Source organism: Trichechus manatus, unplaced genomic scaffold (assembly GCF_000243295.1).
Source record: "Trichechus manatus latirostris isolate Lorelei unplaced genomic scaffold, TriManLat1.0 scaffold00147, whole genome shotgun sequence".
NCBI classification, from domain to species: domain Eukaryota; kingdom Metazoa; phylum Chordata; class Mammalia; order Sirenia; family Trichechidae; genus Trichechus; species Trichechus manatus.
Window position 1 is genome coordinate 5,527,755 of NW_004444083.1, and position 17,905 is coordinate 5,545,659.

At 37.2% G+C, this 17,905-nt stretch overlaps 1 protein-coding gene across 1 annotated transcript in view; it reads left to right on the forward strand.

Moving 5' to 3' along the window:
- The window catches only part of LOC101359661 (putative serine protease K12H4.7), an 84,732-nt gene that overhangs the window by 50,031 nt on the left and 16,796 nt on the right, over nt 1–17,905 (forward strand). The window contains exons 3-4 of the mRNA XM_023740122.1: nt 1,966–2,198; nt 3,317–3,452. Coding sequence (XP_023595890.1) covers nt 1,966–2,198; nt 3,317–3,452 — 369 coding nt within the window. The remainder of the gene's footprint in view (nt 1–1,965; nt 2,199–3,316; nt 3,453–17,905) is intronic.

Below are 17,905 nucleotides of genomic sequence, written 5' to 3' on the forward strand. Positions count from 1 at the left end.
TTGAATGTCTTCTTTGGTGAAGTGTCTGTTCATTTCCTTTGCCCATTTTTTAATAGGATTATTTGTCTTTTTGTTGTAGACGCGTTGGATTTGCTTGTAAATTATGGAGATTAGACCTTTGTTTGACTTACGCTGTCCAAAATTTTTTTCCCAGTCTGTAATATGATTCTTTTTCAACTATAGTAAAAAAATTTCCTTAAGAAAAAGTTCTGAAAAATCCAATTTAATATTTGAATCTTTTATTATCATTAAAATAAGAAATAAGAATTGCTTCTTATAACCCTGAGAATGTGAGAAGTGTCAGTGAAGAGATACATTTACTATAAGAGTCATAATTCTTGGTACCTTTCACATGACAGACTAATAATTATTGCAAGTTTCACAGGCTTTTTTCTAGCAGTGATTCCACAAATGTGATTTTTGACTTGCATTTCACTTAACTTTTGGTAATGTTGTGACACTCCAATATTTCTATCCATTCTACATTTGTTCATTAGAAACTTTGATTTGTGTGTGTTTGTGTTAATGATGCTATGATAATCTATAAATAATTTTAAGTGCAGGATTTCTTTATTAATCTCTCAAAGGAAGTAATTGTTATTCATGAATGGAATCACTTGTGTTTTTGCAATTAACTATGGCAAATAACTTCTTTGCTATCCAAATTAACTTCATGTGGTACATTTTAGTAAGAATGTATTAGAAAGAACCTACAATAGAATTTGGATTTTGAGCAATTAGGGGGAAAGTATAAGGATCTGATGATTTGCTCTTAGAAAGTGGGTTGAATTCTATGATTAGATATTGCAATAAATCTTACCTACAGTTTTCCAGTTACATCTCATTTGCTCACGATCTTACTCAGTTAGTCCACATCTGGCTGGAAGGGTGGCTGGTATATGCAGTGTTTATTCTGGGCAGCCATGCACCCAGATGAAATTCAGGACTTTGATTACCTAAAGATAAAAGCGAGAGTGAACATAAGGGGAAAATTAGCAGGTTTTTCTGTAGCTTCTTAGTAGGAGAATTGCTGAACCAAGTTATACGTTTTGTCTCCTGAAGTGTTTTTTCTATGAGCACAAATTGCTTTCTGAATGATTCTACTAGCAGATACTTCCACAAGTGATACCGGAGAGGGGCTGCCTAGTCACATCCATGCCAACACTGAGTACTAAAATAAATCTTACCAGTTTGATAGGAGGGGAAAGATACTGATATTTGTGTTGCTTTGATAATAGATAGGGCTAAATGTTTTCATGTATTTGCTAGCTACATGTGTTTTTTTTTTTTTTTTTGTGAATATTCTATGCCCTTTGTCTACTTTGAAATTCATGATCAGCTAGTTATAGCATCATGCAAGAGGAGGGAGAGTTTTTCCTTCAGCAATAAGGGATAAAAACATCCCAGGATTATAGGAAACTAATGAAGGAAATATGATTGAAAAATAACTTACAAAAATTTTACTTAGTTTTCTTATGACTGAGAAACTTAGGTTCAAATAGTAGTTTGTCTAGATGTAGCAGCAAAGGCGAAAGTATGGAAAATACCATCAGTATAATTAACTATGTGTTTTCTTAATGCCTTGCAAACAATTAAATCACTGACAATTTAGCCATTTGAAAAATGGGCTCCTCTCTGAGTCAGGGTAATAATGTGATAGCTGTGCTTCAGTTCAGTGTATGGAGAAAGGTCACCACATGGGTGGGGACAGGCATTTGAAGTTCCTTCAGAGTAGGTGACAAGAGGAAATGAAAGAACTAAAGTGAGACAAATGCTGGCAATTATTGCTAGTTCCTGCATTTATGTGTCACTGTCAATCAGGTTTATGCTAATTAAAATTTCAAATTGGACCTGATATACTCAACACGTTTTCATAATATTCATTTTTACTTTATACTCCAGCTGATGTTAATCTTCACATTTTCTACTTTATTGTCACAGAGTGTTTTTTTGCTTTAATTGCAGAGATCTGAGTACTGCCAGTCTCCGCTACCTCAGCAGCAGGCAAGCCTTGGCTGACATTGTCAACTTCCGAACTAAAGTAGCAAAGACAGCAGGGCTCACCAGAAATAAATGGGTTGTATTTGGTGGCTCTTATGGCGGCTCCCTTGCAGTGTGGTCAAGAATAAAACACCCTGACCTGTTTGCTGCAGCAGTGGGCAGCAGCGCACCAATGCTAGCAAAGGTTAATTTTTATGGTGAGTCTATCTATAAATGGGAGTCCTTGGGTAGCACAAACAGTAACACTCTGGGCTGATAACTGAAAGTTTGGAGGTTCAAGTACACCCAGAAGCACCTTGGAAGAAAGGTCTGGTGATCTACTTCTGAAAAATCAGCCTTTGAGAACCCTATAGAGCACAGTTCTACTGTAAAACACATGAGGTCACCATGAGTTGGAATTGACTTGGCTGTAACTGGTTTGGTTTTTATGGTATATATATGCGTATATGTATAAAATGACAAAAATATCTGTAAGTTAGTGATCGCTTAATCAAGCATGGCCCAATAACATAGCGTCCTGCAACTTGAGTCTTTCTGCCTTCCCATATGACAGGGTTCCATAAGAGGTTCCTAAGCTCCCAAGAGCTAGTATCCATATTTGCAGCTATATAACTGGCCATAGCTTCTTAATGGGTGGAAATGAGGTGATAAGTCTTAGCAGTTGATTTGATAGTGAAAGAAATCATGATTTAACTATTTCCAAAGAAGTAAAGGAAGATCACTTTTTTGAAGAATAAAGCTTTCCTATTATGAAGTTGTCTTTCAATTTTCTTTCCTGCTACCTGACTTTGTGATAAAACATTTATAATTAATGGTGTTAGGATTTCTCCAGGTGGAAAAAACTCTTCGTTGGCAATTTGGGCTTCTGCATACATGTTCCCATTAAAATGAGTAAAATACAAAATTTCTACTTAATTAAATTTTTCTTGCAAAAAGAAAAAACTCTCCCACCCCCCCCCCAAGAGATACATTCCTTGTAAAATTTCCTTTAATTTTTGAACTTTTCAAATGTAAACAGTTTTGGTTTTTGTAGCCTTGATAGAATCTTATCTGATCCAATAATTCTGAAAGGTGTAAAATTCAGGCATCTCTCCCCAAACCTCTTGTAAATGGTAAAACTACGTCCTAGTTCATTATTAGAACAGAATTTGCAGTTACTAGTGACTTTTCTCGGCATTCTGACAAAATCCTTTAATCTTGAAGTTTCTTAACTTTGTCATAAGACTGAGGTAATTGCACAGTTTAAAGAATTATATTTTATAAATGGTTACAATTAAATTATACTAAATGCATCAATTTTTTTCCACATTCTTAGAGTACCTTGAAGGAGTTCAGAATTCTCTGGGCACTCATAACAAGGAATGTTTGAAAGCAGTGAAAGAGGCTTATGATCAAGTTGTGGAGATGCTGAAACTTCCGAAATACTACAGTAAGCTTGAAAGTGATTTCATGTAAGTGGATTGCTTTGTGTTTGAGGTAGTCTGCCTAAATATAGTCTTTTATTTACTTGAAGTTACACCATTAATGTTATTTTCTTACATGCATTGCATTTCTTTGGGCAAATCTGCTGCAAAAGATATCTTTAGAGTGTTAAAAAACAAAGATGTCACATTAAAAACTAAGATGCACCTGACCCAAGCCATGGTGTTTTCAATCGCCTTATATACATGTGAAAGCTGCACAATGAATAAGGAAGACCAAAGAAGAATTGTTGTCTTTGAATTACGGTGTTGGTAATATTGAATACACACTGGACTGCCAGAAAAAGGAACAAATCTGTCTTTGAAGAAGTACAGCCAGAATGCTTATTAGAAGCAAGGATGGTGAAACTTTCTGTTACATACTTTAGACATGTTATCAGAAGAGATCAGTCCCTTGTGAAAGACATCATGCTTAGTAAAGTAGAAGGTCAGGGAAAAAGAGGAAGACCCTCACCAAGATGGGTTGACACAGTGCCTGCAACAATGAGCTCAAGCATAACGATTGTGATGATGGCGCAGGACTGGGCAGTGTTTCATTCTTTGGTATGTAGGGTAACAATGAACCTACTGGATGGCACCTACAACAGCTGCAACAAGCAATAAGGAAATCATGGTTGTTTCACATCTGGAGTAGAGATTTCCATGGTAGTGATGGAAGTTCTTTTTGAGTTACTTAAACTTAAAAAAGTTAGGGTCCAACAATTATATTAAAATATGTTTTCATAGACTCATGGGATAGCTTGAGTGTTATGATTAGTAAGCTTAGTGTAATCTACATGACCCAAAATACATGTAGTGTTTCTTCATATACAGATTCCTTGGTCTCTCCCTTTTGTTTTTGTTAGGTGCCTAGAATTTGTTCCTACTTACAGTGACTCTGTGTATAACAGAATGAAGCTCAACCCAGTCCTGTGCCAACTTCACAATCATTATTGTAGTCACTGTGTCAGTCTATATCCTTGAGGGTCTTCCTTTGTATCACCAACCCTCTTTTTGAACAAACATAACGTTCTTCTCCAGAGATTGGTCTGTCCTGATGACATGCACACATTAAGCAAAATGAAGTCTCTTCACATTCAATTCTAAGGAGTATTCTGGCTGTGTTTCTCTCCCTAAACTTGCTGAATCAGAATCTCCAGGGGAACAGGATTTGGGATCTGTATTCTTCCACTGGTTAAATGCACAAAATATTCATTATGTAAGTTTTGTGTCTTCTTAGTACAATTGGTAAAAAGATTGAAAATTTCAGCAGTTATTCTCTACACTTCATCTCATTTCTGCCTCTGGCTTTGTTCACACGTTGCTCCCCATTCTGGAACCTTCTTTCTTTTCATCCCACACAGATCCTACCCAACATAAAACCTTGATTAAATCCTACCTCCTGCCTAAAGCAATAGCCGACAACTGTATGCTCAGCGCTGTGCTAATAAGCCATCTTCACAACAACTCTGTGAGGGAGCTACTCTTCTCCTTCCTGCTATAAAGCCAAGGACAAGGAGGCTTGGAGAAGTGAGGTTGTTGTTTTTGTTGGTAGCTGCTGTTATTAGTCCCCTGACTCCTGGCAACCCTATGCACAATGGAATGCAAAGTTGCCTGCTCCTCCTCCATCCCCTGATTGTTTGCCAATCATACTGTTGTGATCCATAGGATTTTCATTGCCTGTTTTTGGAAGTAGGTAACCAGGACTTCCTTCCTAGTATGTTTAGACTGTAAGCTCCACTGAAACCTTTTCAGCATCATAGCAACTCACAAACCCTCACTGACAGACAGGTGGTGGTTGTACATGAGGTGTATCAGCCAGGATTTGAATCCAGGTCTTCCGCATGGAAGGCGAGAATTGTACCACTGTGCCAGCGATGACTCTTGAGGAGTAAGGTAGCTAGCCTAAATATCTCTCTGCAAGAAAGTGTTAGATGTGAGGTCTGAACATACTCTCTCACCAGGCACCTGGGTCACACTTGACCAGGACCAATAACCATGCTAACTGCATTGTATAGCTCCAAGCATCTCCCTCTTCTCTCAGTTCCCTGGAACCTGCAGTCTGTACCCCTCAGTGAGCAATTATTTATAGGCTTTGCTGTTCTTTTCCAGTCAGAATTCAAACATAGAAAAGCCAGGGAGTATTTTCTATAGGCCCACACTGTTGGCTCAGCCACTTGGTTAGGCTAGGAGGAAACATGTGAATTGTGAAAATGTAGAAGATATTTTCTATGTCTGACTATAGAATATCACTCATCAAAAGAAAGTATCAAATTCAGCTTCAATCTTTGTTCTAGAAATGACTTTTTTTCTACAAGAATTTAGGAGTGGGGAGGTTATTGAATGATGGAAGTCTCAAATGAAGAAGATCCATTTCCCAAAGTCCTTATTCAGGTTCTTGGAGATTTTGGACCATCCATCTTGGACCACTATCTATTCTATGAGATTGTGCTGACCCAGGAAATATGAAAATTGTGCTCGAGTGAAATCTTTTTCTGGCCCAAATCAATTCCGTGTGGAAGGATACATAAATCTCCCTTGTAGAGAACAGACACATACTAAAGTGGCATACCAGAAATTTTTAAATAGAGATTTGGGTCAATAGATTTGCTGATGTGGTCACAAGTTTTAGTTCGGTCATTTTATAAAACAGATGAAGTAAAGTGCATTTTCCTTAAATTTTTTTCCCATTTATCAGTACTTACCCTATCTACTTTAAGAGTCATATTAACTTCATTATTATTAAGTTAAATTTTTTGCTGTTATTAGGTGCTGTCGAGTCAGTTCCGACTCATAGTGACCCTATGTACAACAGAAGGAAACACTACCTGGTCCTATGCCATTCTCACAATCTTTGTCATGCTTGAGCCCATTGTTGCAGCCGCTGTGTCAATCTAGCTCACTGAGGGTCTTCCTCTTTTTTGCTGACCCTCTACTTACTGAGTATGATGTCCTTCTCCAGGACTGGTCCCTCCTGATAACATGTCCAAAGTAAGTGAGATGAAGTCTTCCCATTCTTGCATATAAGGAGCATTCTCGCTGTACTTCTTCCATGACAAATTTTTCTTTATTTTGGCAGTCCGCGGTATATTAAATATTCTTTGCCAACAACTTAATTGTGTTTATTTTGAAAGCAGACACATTATTTTATAGTCATGTATTATACATTTAATTTCATTTCACACGATTTCCTAGTCTAGATACATTTCTATGAATAGCTGTGGGAGTGATGCCTGATATTTAAAAGTGCAAAACTCTGTCAGTATGCTACGTTCTATTTTTTTAAATATGTAAATGACATTTTATTTTATTTTTGCTTTTTTTGCATTTTATTTTTTTTCCATTTTTACTTTTTTAATTTTTATTTCTTACTTATACTGTAGATGAAGGTCTACAGAGCAAACTAGCTTCTCATTTAAAAATTGAGGTACATTTTGTTTTGTGACATTGGTTGCCAACCCCACTACATGTCAACACTCTCCCCTTCTCAAACTTAGGTTCCCCATTATTAGTTGTTCTGTCCCCTCTTGCCATCTTGTCCTTGTCCCTGGGCTTGTGTGTCCATTTAGTCTCATTTTTTTTTTTAAATGAGTTAACATTTTGTACTACATTTTTCTGCAGCCCTGTCTGGGACCCTCTATTGTGATCCCTGTCAGAGCAGTTAGCTGTTGTAGCCGGGCACAATCAATTGTGCTTGAATCAGTCTGGTGAAGGCTGTGGTAGTTGTCATAGTCCTTTGGACTAATCTTTCCCTTGTGTATGTTTTCTTCATTCTCCCTTGCTTCAGACAGGGTGAGACCAGTGGAGTATCTTAGATGTCTGCTCACAAGCTTTTCAGACCTCAGATGCTACTCACCAAAGTGAGATGTAAAACATTTACTTTATAAACTATATTATCCCCATAGAACTAGATGTACCTCAAGATCATGTTCCCCAGGCCTCAGCCCATTAATTCAGTCCCTCATGGAGTTTAGATGTGTCTGTGAAGCTTCTATGATCTTTGCTTGGTCAAGTTGCACTAACATCCTCAGAATTGTGTACTGTCTTACCGTTCACCAAAGTTACCATTTATCTATTGTCTAGTTAGTGTTTTTCTTTTCCCACCCCTCTTCTCCCTCATAACCATCAAAGATTGTTTCTGTATGTGTGTAAACCTTTTCATGAGTTTTCACACAATATTTGTCCTTTTGTGATTGACTTATTTCACTCAGCATAATAACCTCCAGATTCATCCATGTTGTGAGATGATTCACAGATCATCATTGTTCTTTATCATTGCATAACATTCCACTGTGTGTATGCACCGTAGTTCCTTTATCCATTCCACTGTTGATGGACATCTAGGTTGTCTCCATCTTTTTGCTATTGTGGGCAATGCTGTAATGGACAAGGGTGTGCATATGTCTATATGAGTGATAGCTCTTATTTCTCTAGGATAAATATAAAACGAACAATTACAAAGATCACAGAAGAAAGAATAGGATCAATGCTAGAGGCCCTAATACAAGGTATTAATAGGATACAAACCATAACTAACAATACACAAAAGCCAAAAGATAAGCTAGATTGAATTGTGTCCCCCCAAAATATGTGTCAACTTGGCTAGGTCATGATTCCCAGTATTTTATGATTGTCTACCATTTTGTCATCTAATGTGATTTCCCTATGTGTTGTATATTCTATCACTATGATGTAGTAAGATGGATAAGTGGCAGTTATATTGATGAAATCTATAAGATTAGATAGTGTCTTAAGCCAGTCAGTTTTGAGATATAAAAGAGACAAGCAAGCAGAGAGACTTGGGGACCTCATACCACCAAGAAGGCAGTGGCGGGAGCAGAGGGCATCCTTTGGACCGGAAGTCACTGCACTGAGATGTTCCCAGAACAGGAGAAGTCTGATGACAAGGACTTTCCTCCAGAGCCAACAGAGAAAGCCTTCTCTTGGAGCTGACGCCCTGAATTTGGACTTGTAACCTACTAGACTGTGAGAGAAAAAATTTCTCTTTGTTGAAGCTATCCACTTGCTATAGCAGCACTAGATAACTAAGACACTAGATAACTGGGATCTTCTAAAAATTAAACATTTATGCTCATCAAAGGCTTCACCAAAAGAGTAAAAAGAGAACCTACATACTACCATCTAGTTGTGCTGGACTCAGTGTGGTGGAAGCTGTGTTAATTGTGGTCCATTAGTTCTTTGGACTAATTTTTCCCTTGTGCTTTGGTTTTCTTCATTCTCGCTTGTTCCAGATGGGGTGAGACCAGTGGAGAATCTAAGATGGCTGCTTACAAGCTTTTAAGACCCCAGATGCTACTCAGCAAATTAGAATGTAGAACATTTTATTTATAAACTATATTATGCCAGTTGAGCTAGATGTTCCTCCAGACCATGGTACCCACTGCCATCAGCCCAGCAATTTGTTCCCTCGGAGTTTGGATGTGTCTATTGGGCTTCCAGGACCTTGCCTTGGACAGTATGTGCTGGCTTCCCCAGTATTTTCTACTCTCTTACTCTTCAAAAAAGTTACCACATATTTATTGTCTATTTAGTGTTGGGAGATGCTTTGCAGATTCATCACTGTTCTTTATTATTGGTTAGTATTTCATTGCGTATATGTACCATGGTTTCTTTGTCATTTCATCTGTTGATGGCACCTAGGTTGTTTCCATCTGTTTCTATTGTGAATAATGCTGCAATGAACATGGGTGTGCATATGTCTATTAGTGCGACTGCTCTTATTTCTCTAGGATACATTACTAAGAGTGAGGTTTATGGATTATAAGGTATTTCTATTTCCAGCTTTTTAAGGAAGTGCCATATCATTTTCCAAAATGGTTGTATCATTTTGCATTCCCACCAGCAGTGCATAAGTATTCCAATCTCCCAGCAGCCTCTCCAACATTTGCTATTTTCTGTCTTTTTTTTTTTTGTTGTTGTTGCTGTTGTTGATTTGTGGCAGCAAAGTTGCTGTATCTCACTGTAGTTTTGGTTTGCCTTTCTCTAATGGTTACTGATCATGAGCGTTTTCTTCATGTATCTTTTACACGCTTGAATGTCTTCTCTGGTGAAGTGTCTGTTCATATCCTTTGCCCCTATTTTAATTGGATTATTTGTCTTTTTGTTGTAAAGGTTTTGGATTTTCCTGTAGATTTTAGAAATTAGACATTTGTCAGGTTTGTAATAGCCAAATTTTTTTTCCCGATCTGTAGGTTCTCTTTTACTCTTTTGGAGAAGTCTTTTGATGAGCATACGTGTTTAATTTTTAGAAGATCCCAGTTATTCAGCTTATCTTCTGGTGTTTGTGCATTGTTATGGTTTGTATCCTGTTAATGACTTGTATTAGGGTTTCTAGTATTGACCCCCTTTTTTTTTTCTATGATCTTTATAGTTTTGGGTTTTATATTTAGATCTTTGATCCATTTTGAATTACATTTTGCATATGGTGTGAGGATTGGTTCCTGTTCCATTTTTTTGGCAGATGGACATCTAGTTTGCCTGCACCATTCGTTAAAAACATTTTGTGTTCCTTATTTGATGGACTTTGGGCCTTTGTTGAAGATCAGGTGACCCTAGGTGAATGGATTTACATCTGGGTCCTCAATTCTGTTCCATTGGTCAAGGTGTCTGTCACTGTACCTATACCAGGCTGTTTTGACTACCATAGCTGTATAGTAGGTTCTTAGGTCAGTTAGTGCAAGTCCTACTTTATTCTTCTACTTCAATAATGCTTTACTTATACAGGGCCTCTTTCTTTTGCACATAAAGTTAAAGATTAGTTTTTCCATCTCTTTAAAGAATGCTGTTGGTATTTGGATCGAGATTGCATTGTATTTGTAGACTACTCTGGGGAGAATTCACATTTTCACTATGTTAAGTCTACCTATGCATGAGCATGATATGTTTTTCCATTTATGTAGGTCTCTTTTGGTTTCTTGCAGTAATATATTTTGTAGTTTTCTTGGTATAGGTCTTTTACATCCCTGGTTAGATTTAGTCCTTAGTATTTTATGCCTATCCCCAAGAAAGCTGATGTAGTAGAATGTGGAAATTATCAAACAAAATCATTAATATCACATGCATGTAAAATTTTACTGAAGGTCATTCAAAAGCTGCTATAGCAGTATATGGACAGAGAACCGCCAGAAATTCAAGCCAGATTCAGAAGAGGATGTGAAACCAGGGATATCATTGCTGATTTCAGTTGGATCTTGACTGAAAGCAGAGAATACCAGGAAGATGTTTACCTGTGTTGTGCTGACCATGCAAAGGCATTCGACTGTGTGGATCAAAATAAACTATGGATAACATTTCAAAGAATGAAAATTACTGAACACTTATTTGAGCTCATGAGGAACCTGTACATAGATCACGAGGTAGTCGTTAGAACAGAACAAGGGGATACCGTGCAGTTTAAAGTTAGGAAAAGTGTGTTTCAGGGTTGATTAATTTCACCGTACGTATTCAATCTCTATGCTGAGCAAATAATCTGAGAAGCTAGACTATATGAAGAAGAACAGGGCATCAGGATTGGGGGAATACTCAGTAACAATCTATGCGTTATGCTGTGGATATAACCTTGCTTGCTGAAAGTGAAGAGGACTTGAAATACTTAATGATGATGGTCAAAGACCACAGCCTTCAGTATGGATTACACCTCAACATAATGTAAACAAAAATCCCCAAAACTGGACCAATAAGCAACATCTTGATAAATTTAGAAAAGATTGAAGTTGTCAAGGATTTCATTATACTTGTATCCACAATCAACACCCATGTACGTAGCAGTGAAGAAATCAAAGGACTCATTGCATTGGGCAAATCTGCTGCAAAAGACCTTTTTAAAGTTTTGAAAATCAAAAATGTCACCTTGAAGACTAAGGTGCACGTGACCCAAGCTGAGTGTTTTCAATCGCCTCGTATCCATACAAAACTGGACAATGAATAAAGAGAATTGATGCCTTTGAACTCTGGTGTTGGCTAAGAATATTGAATATACAATGGACTTCCAAAAGAATGAAGAAATCTATCTTGGGAGAAGTACAACCAGAATGGTCCTTAGAAGAAGAATGGCAAGATTACGTCTAATACACCATGGATGTATTATCAGGAAGGATCATCCCCTGGAGAAGGACATCATGCTTGGTAAAGTAGAGGGTCAGCAAAAAAGAGGAAGACCCTCAACGAGGGTCACAATGTTATATAGGAATTGTGATAAAAGGCATCCTTGTCTTGTTTATATTCTCAAGGGGAATATTTTCAGCCTCTCTCCATTAAGAATGATGTTGGTTGTTGGTTTTGTATAGATGTCCTTTTTTAAGTTGAGAACTTTCCCTTTTATACCTACCTTATTCAGAGTTTTTATCAGGAACAGGTCTTGGACTATGATGAATGCCTTTTCTGTGTCAATAAAGATGATCATTTGATTCTATTCTTTTATTTATGTGGTGGATTACATTGATTGATTTTCTTAAGGTTGAACCATTCTTGCATACCTGGTTTGAATCCCACTTGGTTGTGGTGTATTATGTATTATTTTTTTGATATGATGCTGAATTCTATTGGCTAGTATTTTGTTGTGAATTTTTGCATCTATATTCCTGAGAGATATAGATCTGTAATTTTCTTTTTTTGCAATGTCTATGCCTGGTTTTGGTATCAGGGTTATGCTGGCTTCATAGAATGAATTTGGAAGTATCCCTTCATTTTCTATGTTCTGAAATAATTTGAGAAGTACTAGTGTAAGCTCTTCTTTGAATTTTTGGTAGAATTCTTCAGTGAAGACATCTTCGCCAGGGCTTTTTTTTTTGGTTAGGAGTTTTATTAATATTTTTTTTTTTAAACTTTTCAATCTCTTCTCTTGTTATGAGTCTGTTCAGATTTTCAACTTCAGTTTGTTTTAGTTTGGGTGGATAGTGTGGTTTTAGAAATTTGTCCATTTGCTCTAGGTTTTCATATTTGTTGGAGCATAGTTTTTCATAGTACTCTGTTATGATCCTTTTTATTTCAGTTGAGTCTGCTGTAATGTCCCCCATTTCATTTCTTATTTGGGTTATTTGCATCCCCGACAGTTTTTCTTTTGTAATTTTGGCCAATGGTTTGTCAATTTTGTTGATCCTTTAAAGAACCAACTTTTAGTCTTGTTGATTCTTTCTATTGTTATTGTGTTCTCTATTTAATTTGTTTCTGTTCTGATCTTTATTATTTCCTTTCTTCTGGTGGCTCTGGGCTTCTTTTGCTGTTCTCTATTTCTTTGAGTTGTGTAGCTATTGTTTTCATTTTGTCTCTTTCATGTCTTTTGATGTGCACATCTGTTGCTGTAAATTGACCTCTGAGCACTGCCTTTGCTGTTTCCCAAAGGTTTTTGTATAATTTGTTTTCATTCTTGTTTGATTCTAGGCATTTGTTGATCTCATCTTTGATTTCTTCTATTACCTAGGGGTTTTTAAGCAGTATGTTATTCATTTTCCATGTATTTGATTTTTTCCTTGCTTTTCCTGTTATTAATTTCTGTTTAATGACATTATGATCAGAGAAGATACTTTGTATTATCCAAATGTTTTGGATTTTGTTGTGGCCTAAGATATGGCCTGTTCTGGAGAATGTTCCATATGTGTGTTAGAAAAGACTGTGTACTTTGTAGTTGTTGAGTGGAGTGTTCTAATTATGTCTCTGAGTCAAGTTGGTTGGTTGTGACCTTAGATCTTCTGTATCTTTATTGAGTTGCCTTCTAGATGTTCTGTTCTTTACCAATAATGCTATGTTGATGTCTCCTACTATTATTGTGGAACTGTCAATTTTTCTTTTCAGCGCTGTTAGAGCTTGTTTTATGTATTTTGGAGCCCTGTCATTTGGTGTGTAGTTACTTATTATGGCTATGTCATCACAACGGATTGGTCTTTTAATCATAATATAATATCTTTCTTTGTATTTTATGGCGGATTTTGTTTTAAAGTCTATTTTATCAGAGATTAGTATTGCCACTCCTGCTGTTTTTTGTTGCTATTTGCTTGATATATTTTTTCCTACCCTTTGATTTTTGAGAAATTTACACTTTTATTTCTAAGATGTGTCTCTTATGGAGAGTATATTGATGAGTCCAGTTATTTTTATCTATTCTGTCACTTCCTGTCTCTTTATGAGTGCATTTAAGCCATTTACATTCAGTGTGATTATTGATAGGTGTGAGTTTATTGCTGTCATTTTGTAGTGCTTTTTTTGTGTTGTTGATGTGTTCTTTGTTCCTCTTACTCTTTTGTTCTGAATTCCTTTTATTTGTCTATTTTTTTGGTTTCTTCATTTTTGTAGATTTTGTGCTTACTGAGACTTTATGTTTTTCTTATATATTTTAATAAGTAGGTTTGTTAACTTTCTTTGTTGTTACCTTGAAATTTATCCCTATCTTCCTAAGTTTAAACCAGTCTTGTTTACTTAATAAAACCTTGACTAATTCTCCTTTGAAAGTCTTATATCTACACCATCTATTCCCCTTTTTATTGTTCTGAAGTTTTTGTCACTTATCAACAACTGGTTTTTTGTTGTAGATTGTTTACTTTTGTTTTATCCTTGAGAGTTCATTATCTAGGTTGGTATCTGACTGATGTCGTCTCGTGTAGGTTTAGGTTGTTGTCTGATGTTGTTTGTTCTCTAACCAAAGGACTCCCTTTAATAATTCTTGTAATTTTGTGTTGGTTTTTACATATTCCTTTAATTGCTCTTTATCTGAAAATGTCCTGATTTTGCATCATATCTGAGTGAGAGAATTGCAGGATATATTATTCTTGGTTGGTCTTTTTTTTTCTTTGAAGACTGTGTATATGTCATCCAATTGCTTTCTTGCCTGCATGGTTCCTGCTGAGTAATCAGAGCTTAGTCTTTTTGTTTCCCCTTTGTACGTGACATTTTATTTTTCTCAACTTGCTCTTAGGATTTTTTCTTTGTCTTTGGTTTTAGCAAGTGTGATTATCATATGTCTTGGTGTTTTTCCTTTGAAGTCTACCCTATGTGGGTTTCGTTGAGCTTTTTGGATAGTCGGCTGTTCATCTTTCATGCTATCAGGGAAGTTTTATGTCAGCAAATCTTCAATATCCTAACTGTGTTTTCTGTTTTATCCTCCTGTTCTGGAAATCGAATCATACACAAATTTTTGCTTTTGATTGTATTCCACACTGTTCTCAGGGTTTCTTAATTTTTCTCTGATTTTTCCTCAAACTGGTATCCAAGGATTTCTCTTCAATTTCACTGATTCTGCCTTCCATTGTTTCACATTTGCTCCTAAAACCTTTTATTGCACTGTCCATTTCTGAAATCTTCTTTTTTATCCTTTGGATTTCTAATTTCTGTTTTCATATGATTTCTAGTTGTTTATTTAATTTGACATTTTGTTCCTGCACTATTTTCCTGATTTCTTCCATTGTTTTGTTTATCATTTCCATAATTTTGTCAATTTTTCCTTATTTTTGTCTGAATATTATTGTTATGAATTCTTTATCAGGTAGTTCTAGTACTTTTTCTTCTAGCAGAAGTTCATCAGTGGCTTTATTCTGATTGCTTTCTGGAGCCATCCTCTTCTTTTTTTGAAATATGTTTTGACACTGACTTCTGTCTCCTGGACTTTCAGGAATTATTTCCTTTGTTTATTGATTCTAGATTTGATTATTTAATCCTATTTTTGGTTGTTCTTTGTTTGTTTTATTAGGTTAGATCTGGGCAGGCAGACTTGGTATGTTTTGTTATTTGCCTGCCTGTGGGTATGATATGTGTCACCACCTTGTCCAAGTGGACAGGGCCGTCCACTCAGCTATGTTGCAGTAGGGCAGCTCCAGCAGGGTAAGGGTGGGGATGAGTAGTTGGTGGCATGAACTGGGGGTGATGGGGCAGTGCTGGGGGGGAGTGCCAGGTGGTAGGACCCAGGGGAATGCACTGGTATCGTTTGGAGGCATGGCATCCAGCACACAATGTGGATAGGCAGGAGGGAAAGGAGATGATGTGATGTGCAGAGCTAAGTAGGTAGGTGAAAGAAGAGATAGAAAAGAGAAACAAAAGCAAAAAAAAAGTGAAAAAAGCAAAAAAAATGAAGTTAAAAAAATAAAGAAAGAAAAATAAAAAAAGGAAATAAAATGGCAATGAGGTACGATTTGGCATGTCGGGGAGAGGCAGACCTGGCAAGGCTGTGTGCTGGTGGCTCTCTAGCCGAGAGGTGTGGCTCAGCCTGTGGAGAAGCAGATGGGTGGTGCAGGCATCTAGATGGGTGGGTGAAAGAAAACAAAAGAGGGGAAAGAAAGAGAAGAAACAAACAAACAAATAAAAAATTTCAAAGAACAATTAAAGAAAATAAAAACAAAATATGGTGATGGGGGTTCCAGTCGATGGGGGCAGGGCAAAATTTGGGTAGCGGTGAGCTGTTGTCTCTTTCCCTGTGTGGCACAGCACAGCCCCTCAGGAAGGGACAGAGGCAGTGCAGGGCCTACCTGGGAGGGAGAAGGAAAAGAAGAAAGATAAACAAAAATATAAAATACAATGCAGAGGGAGCTAGCCTGTGGAGGCAGCACAGATCCGGGGAAACCATGTGCCTGAGGCTCTCCAGCAGAGCAGTACAGCACAGCCCACCAAAAAGTTGGGGGCTGCATACAGGGCTTGGTGGATGGGAGAATGGAAAGGAAGGAAGGGAGAGAGATGGAAGAAACAATAAGAAAAAGAAAAAAAATCAGTCAACCAATAAATAAAATGGTGTTGAGGGAGCTGGTCAGTGATGCTAGCACAGACCCAGGGAGGCTAAGTGTAGTGACTCTTCAACTGAACTGTGTAGCACAGCCCCTCCAGGAGGAAAAGAAGGAAAGGAGAGAGAGAGAGAGAAGAAAAAGACAAAAAAGGAAGAAAAGAAAAAAAAAAAAAGAAGAAGAAGAAGAAAGGAAACAAACCAAAATATAGCAGCCCATCAAGAAGGGGATGGTATGGCACATGGGTCCAGCCGGGGGTGAGGGAAGAAAAAGGAAAGGAGGGGAGAAAGAGAAGCAACAAAAATGGCCTATATATGTGTGGACTATATATATAAGCAAACAAATAAACAAAAAACAAAACAAGCAAACAAAAAAAAAAGAACAAAGCAAACAAACCAAAAAATCACAGCCAAGTAAGAAGGGGAGGCGATTGCACACAGGGTTAGCTGGGCAGGAGAAAGGAAAGGAAGGAAGGGAGAGAGAGAGAAGCAACCAAAAAAAAAAAAAGAAAAGCCAAACCAAAAAATCAAAAACATGCAGAAAAAAACTAAAATACAAACCAAACCAAACAAACATAAAATGGCACTGAAGGAGCCAGCTGGTGGGGGCAGGACGGACCCCTGCAGCGGTTAGTGTCTCTCCTGCTGAGCAACCATGGCATGTTGGAAAGCAGCAGATGCCGCATAGAAGAAACAAGGATCAGAGTGGGAAAGCATGTATTCCTGGTTTCCGGGTGCTCTGTCTCCTGTTGGGGACTGCATGAAGTTGCCTTCCTGTACTCCCTGTCTGAATTCTTTCCCAGCTTTAGCCCAAGATGTGGAATTCAGTCACATTAACTGGTATGGGACCTCCACTACATAGATCTCCTCATTCTCTGTTCTCTGTCAGTTTCTTATTCCATTCAGTGCTTTATCTAGTTCTTTATTCCTTCATTTGGTACTTAGAGTTCCAAGATTGATGTTTGCATCTGTTTTACTTAGTTTTTCGGGTCTTTGCTGCAGAGGAACAGCATGGTCCTTCTGTCTATAGGCCCATATTGGCTCTGCCTCCAATATTCTACACTCTTTGTTGTTAAACATGGACTTTACTTTCTATATTTCTTTAAATATCAAGTTCTCCAGAATGGTTCATAATCTTAAAAGTGGTGAATAATCAACACAAAGGCCTCAGTTAAATATAAACATGCCATATTAGTACTTGGTAAGTATCTGAATGATACTTTAACCTGTCAACATCAAACTTTGAAAAATCAGAGTAAAGGCATTTCTCTAGAATTTAATTTGTGGAAGAGCTCTAAGAGATCATCTAGTTCTAACTCTGTCATTTTATAGTTTTAAAAACTTAATACCTAGAAACTTAACTGACTTTTCTAAGATCACAAGGTAATTTGCAGTCCTCAGAACTGCTCACACCTCGACACCTCCAGCAAAATAGCCCTCAGATCTAAACTGACCCAGTACTGTCCAGAATACCCATCACTGAAAAATGTTTGCCATTGTGTGTTTGTGAATACTCTTGCATTTACTTTAGCTATCTCCTTATACATGATTCCTGGTTGTTTACAGGAACTACTGTATCTCACAGGTCTATTTAATCTATGGGATCATTCATTTCTCTTTAGTGTGTATCTTTGATTTCCCATTTCTGCTATTATCTGTTCTAAAAGACAATTCAAAGTTATCATTTATACACTATCTGGAGTAAGGATTTTGTACGGGATTCTGT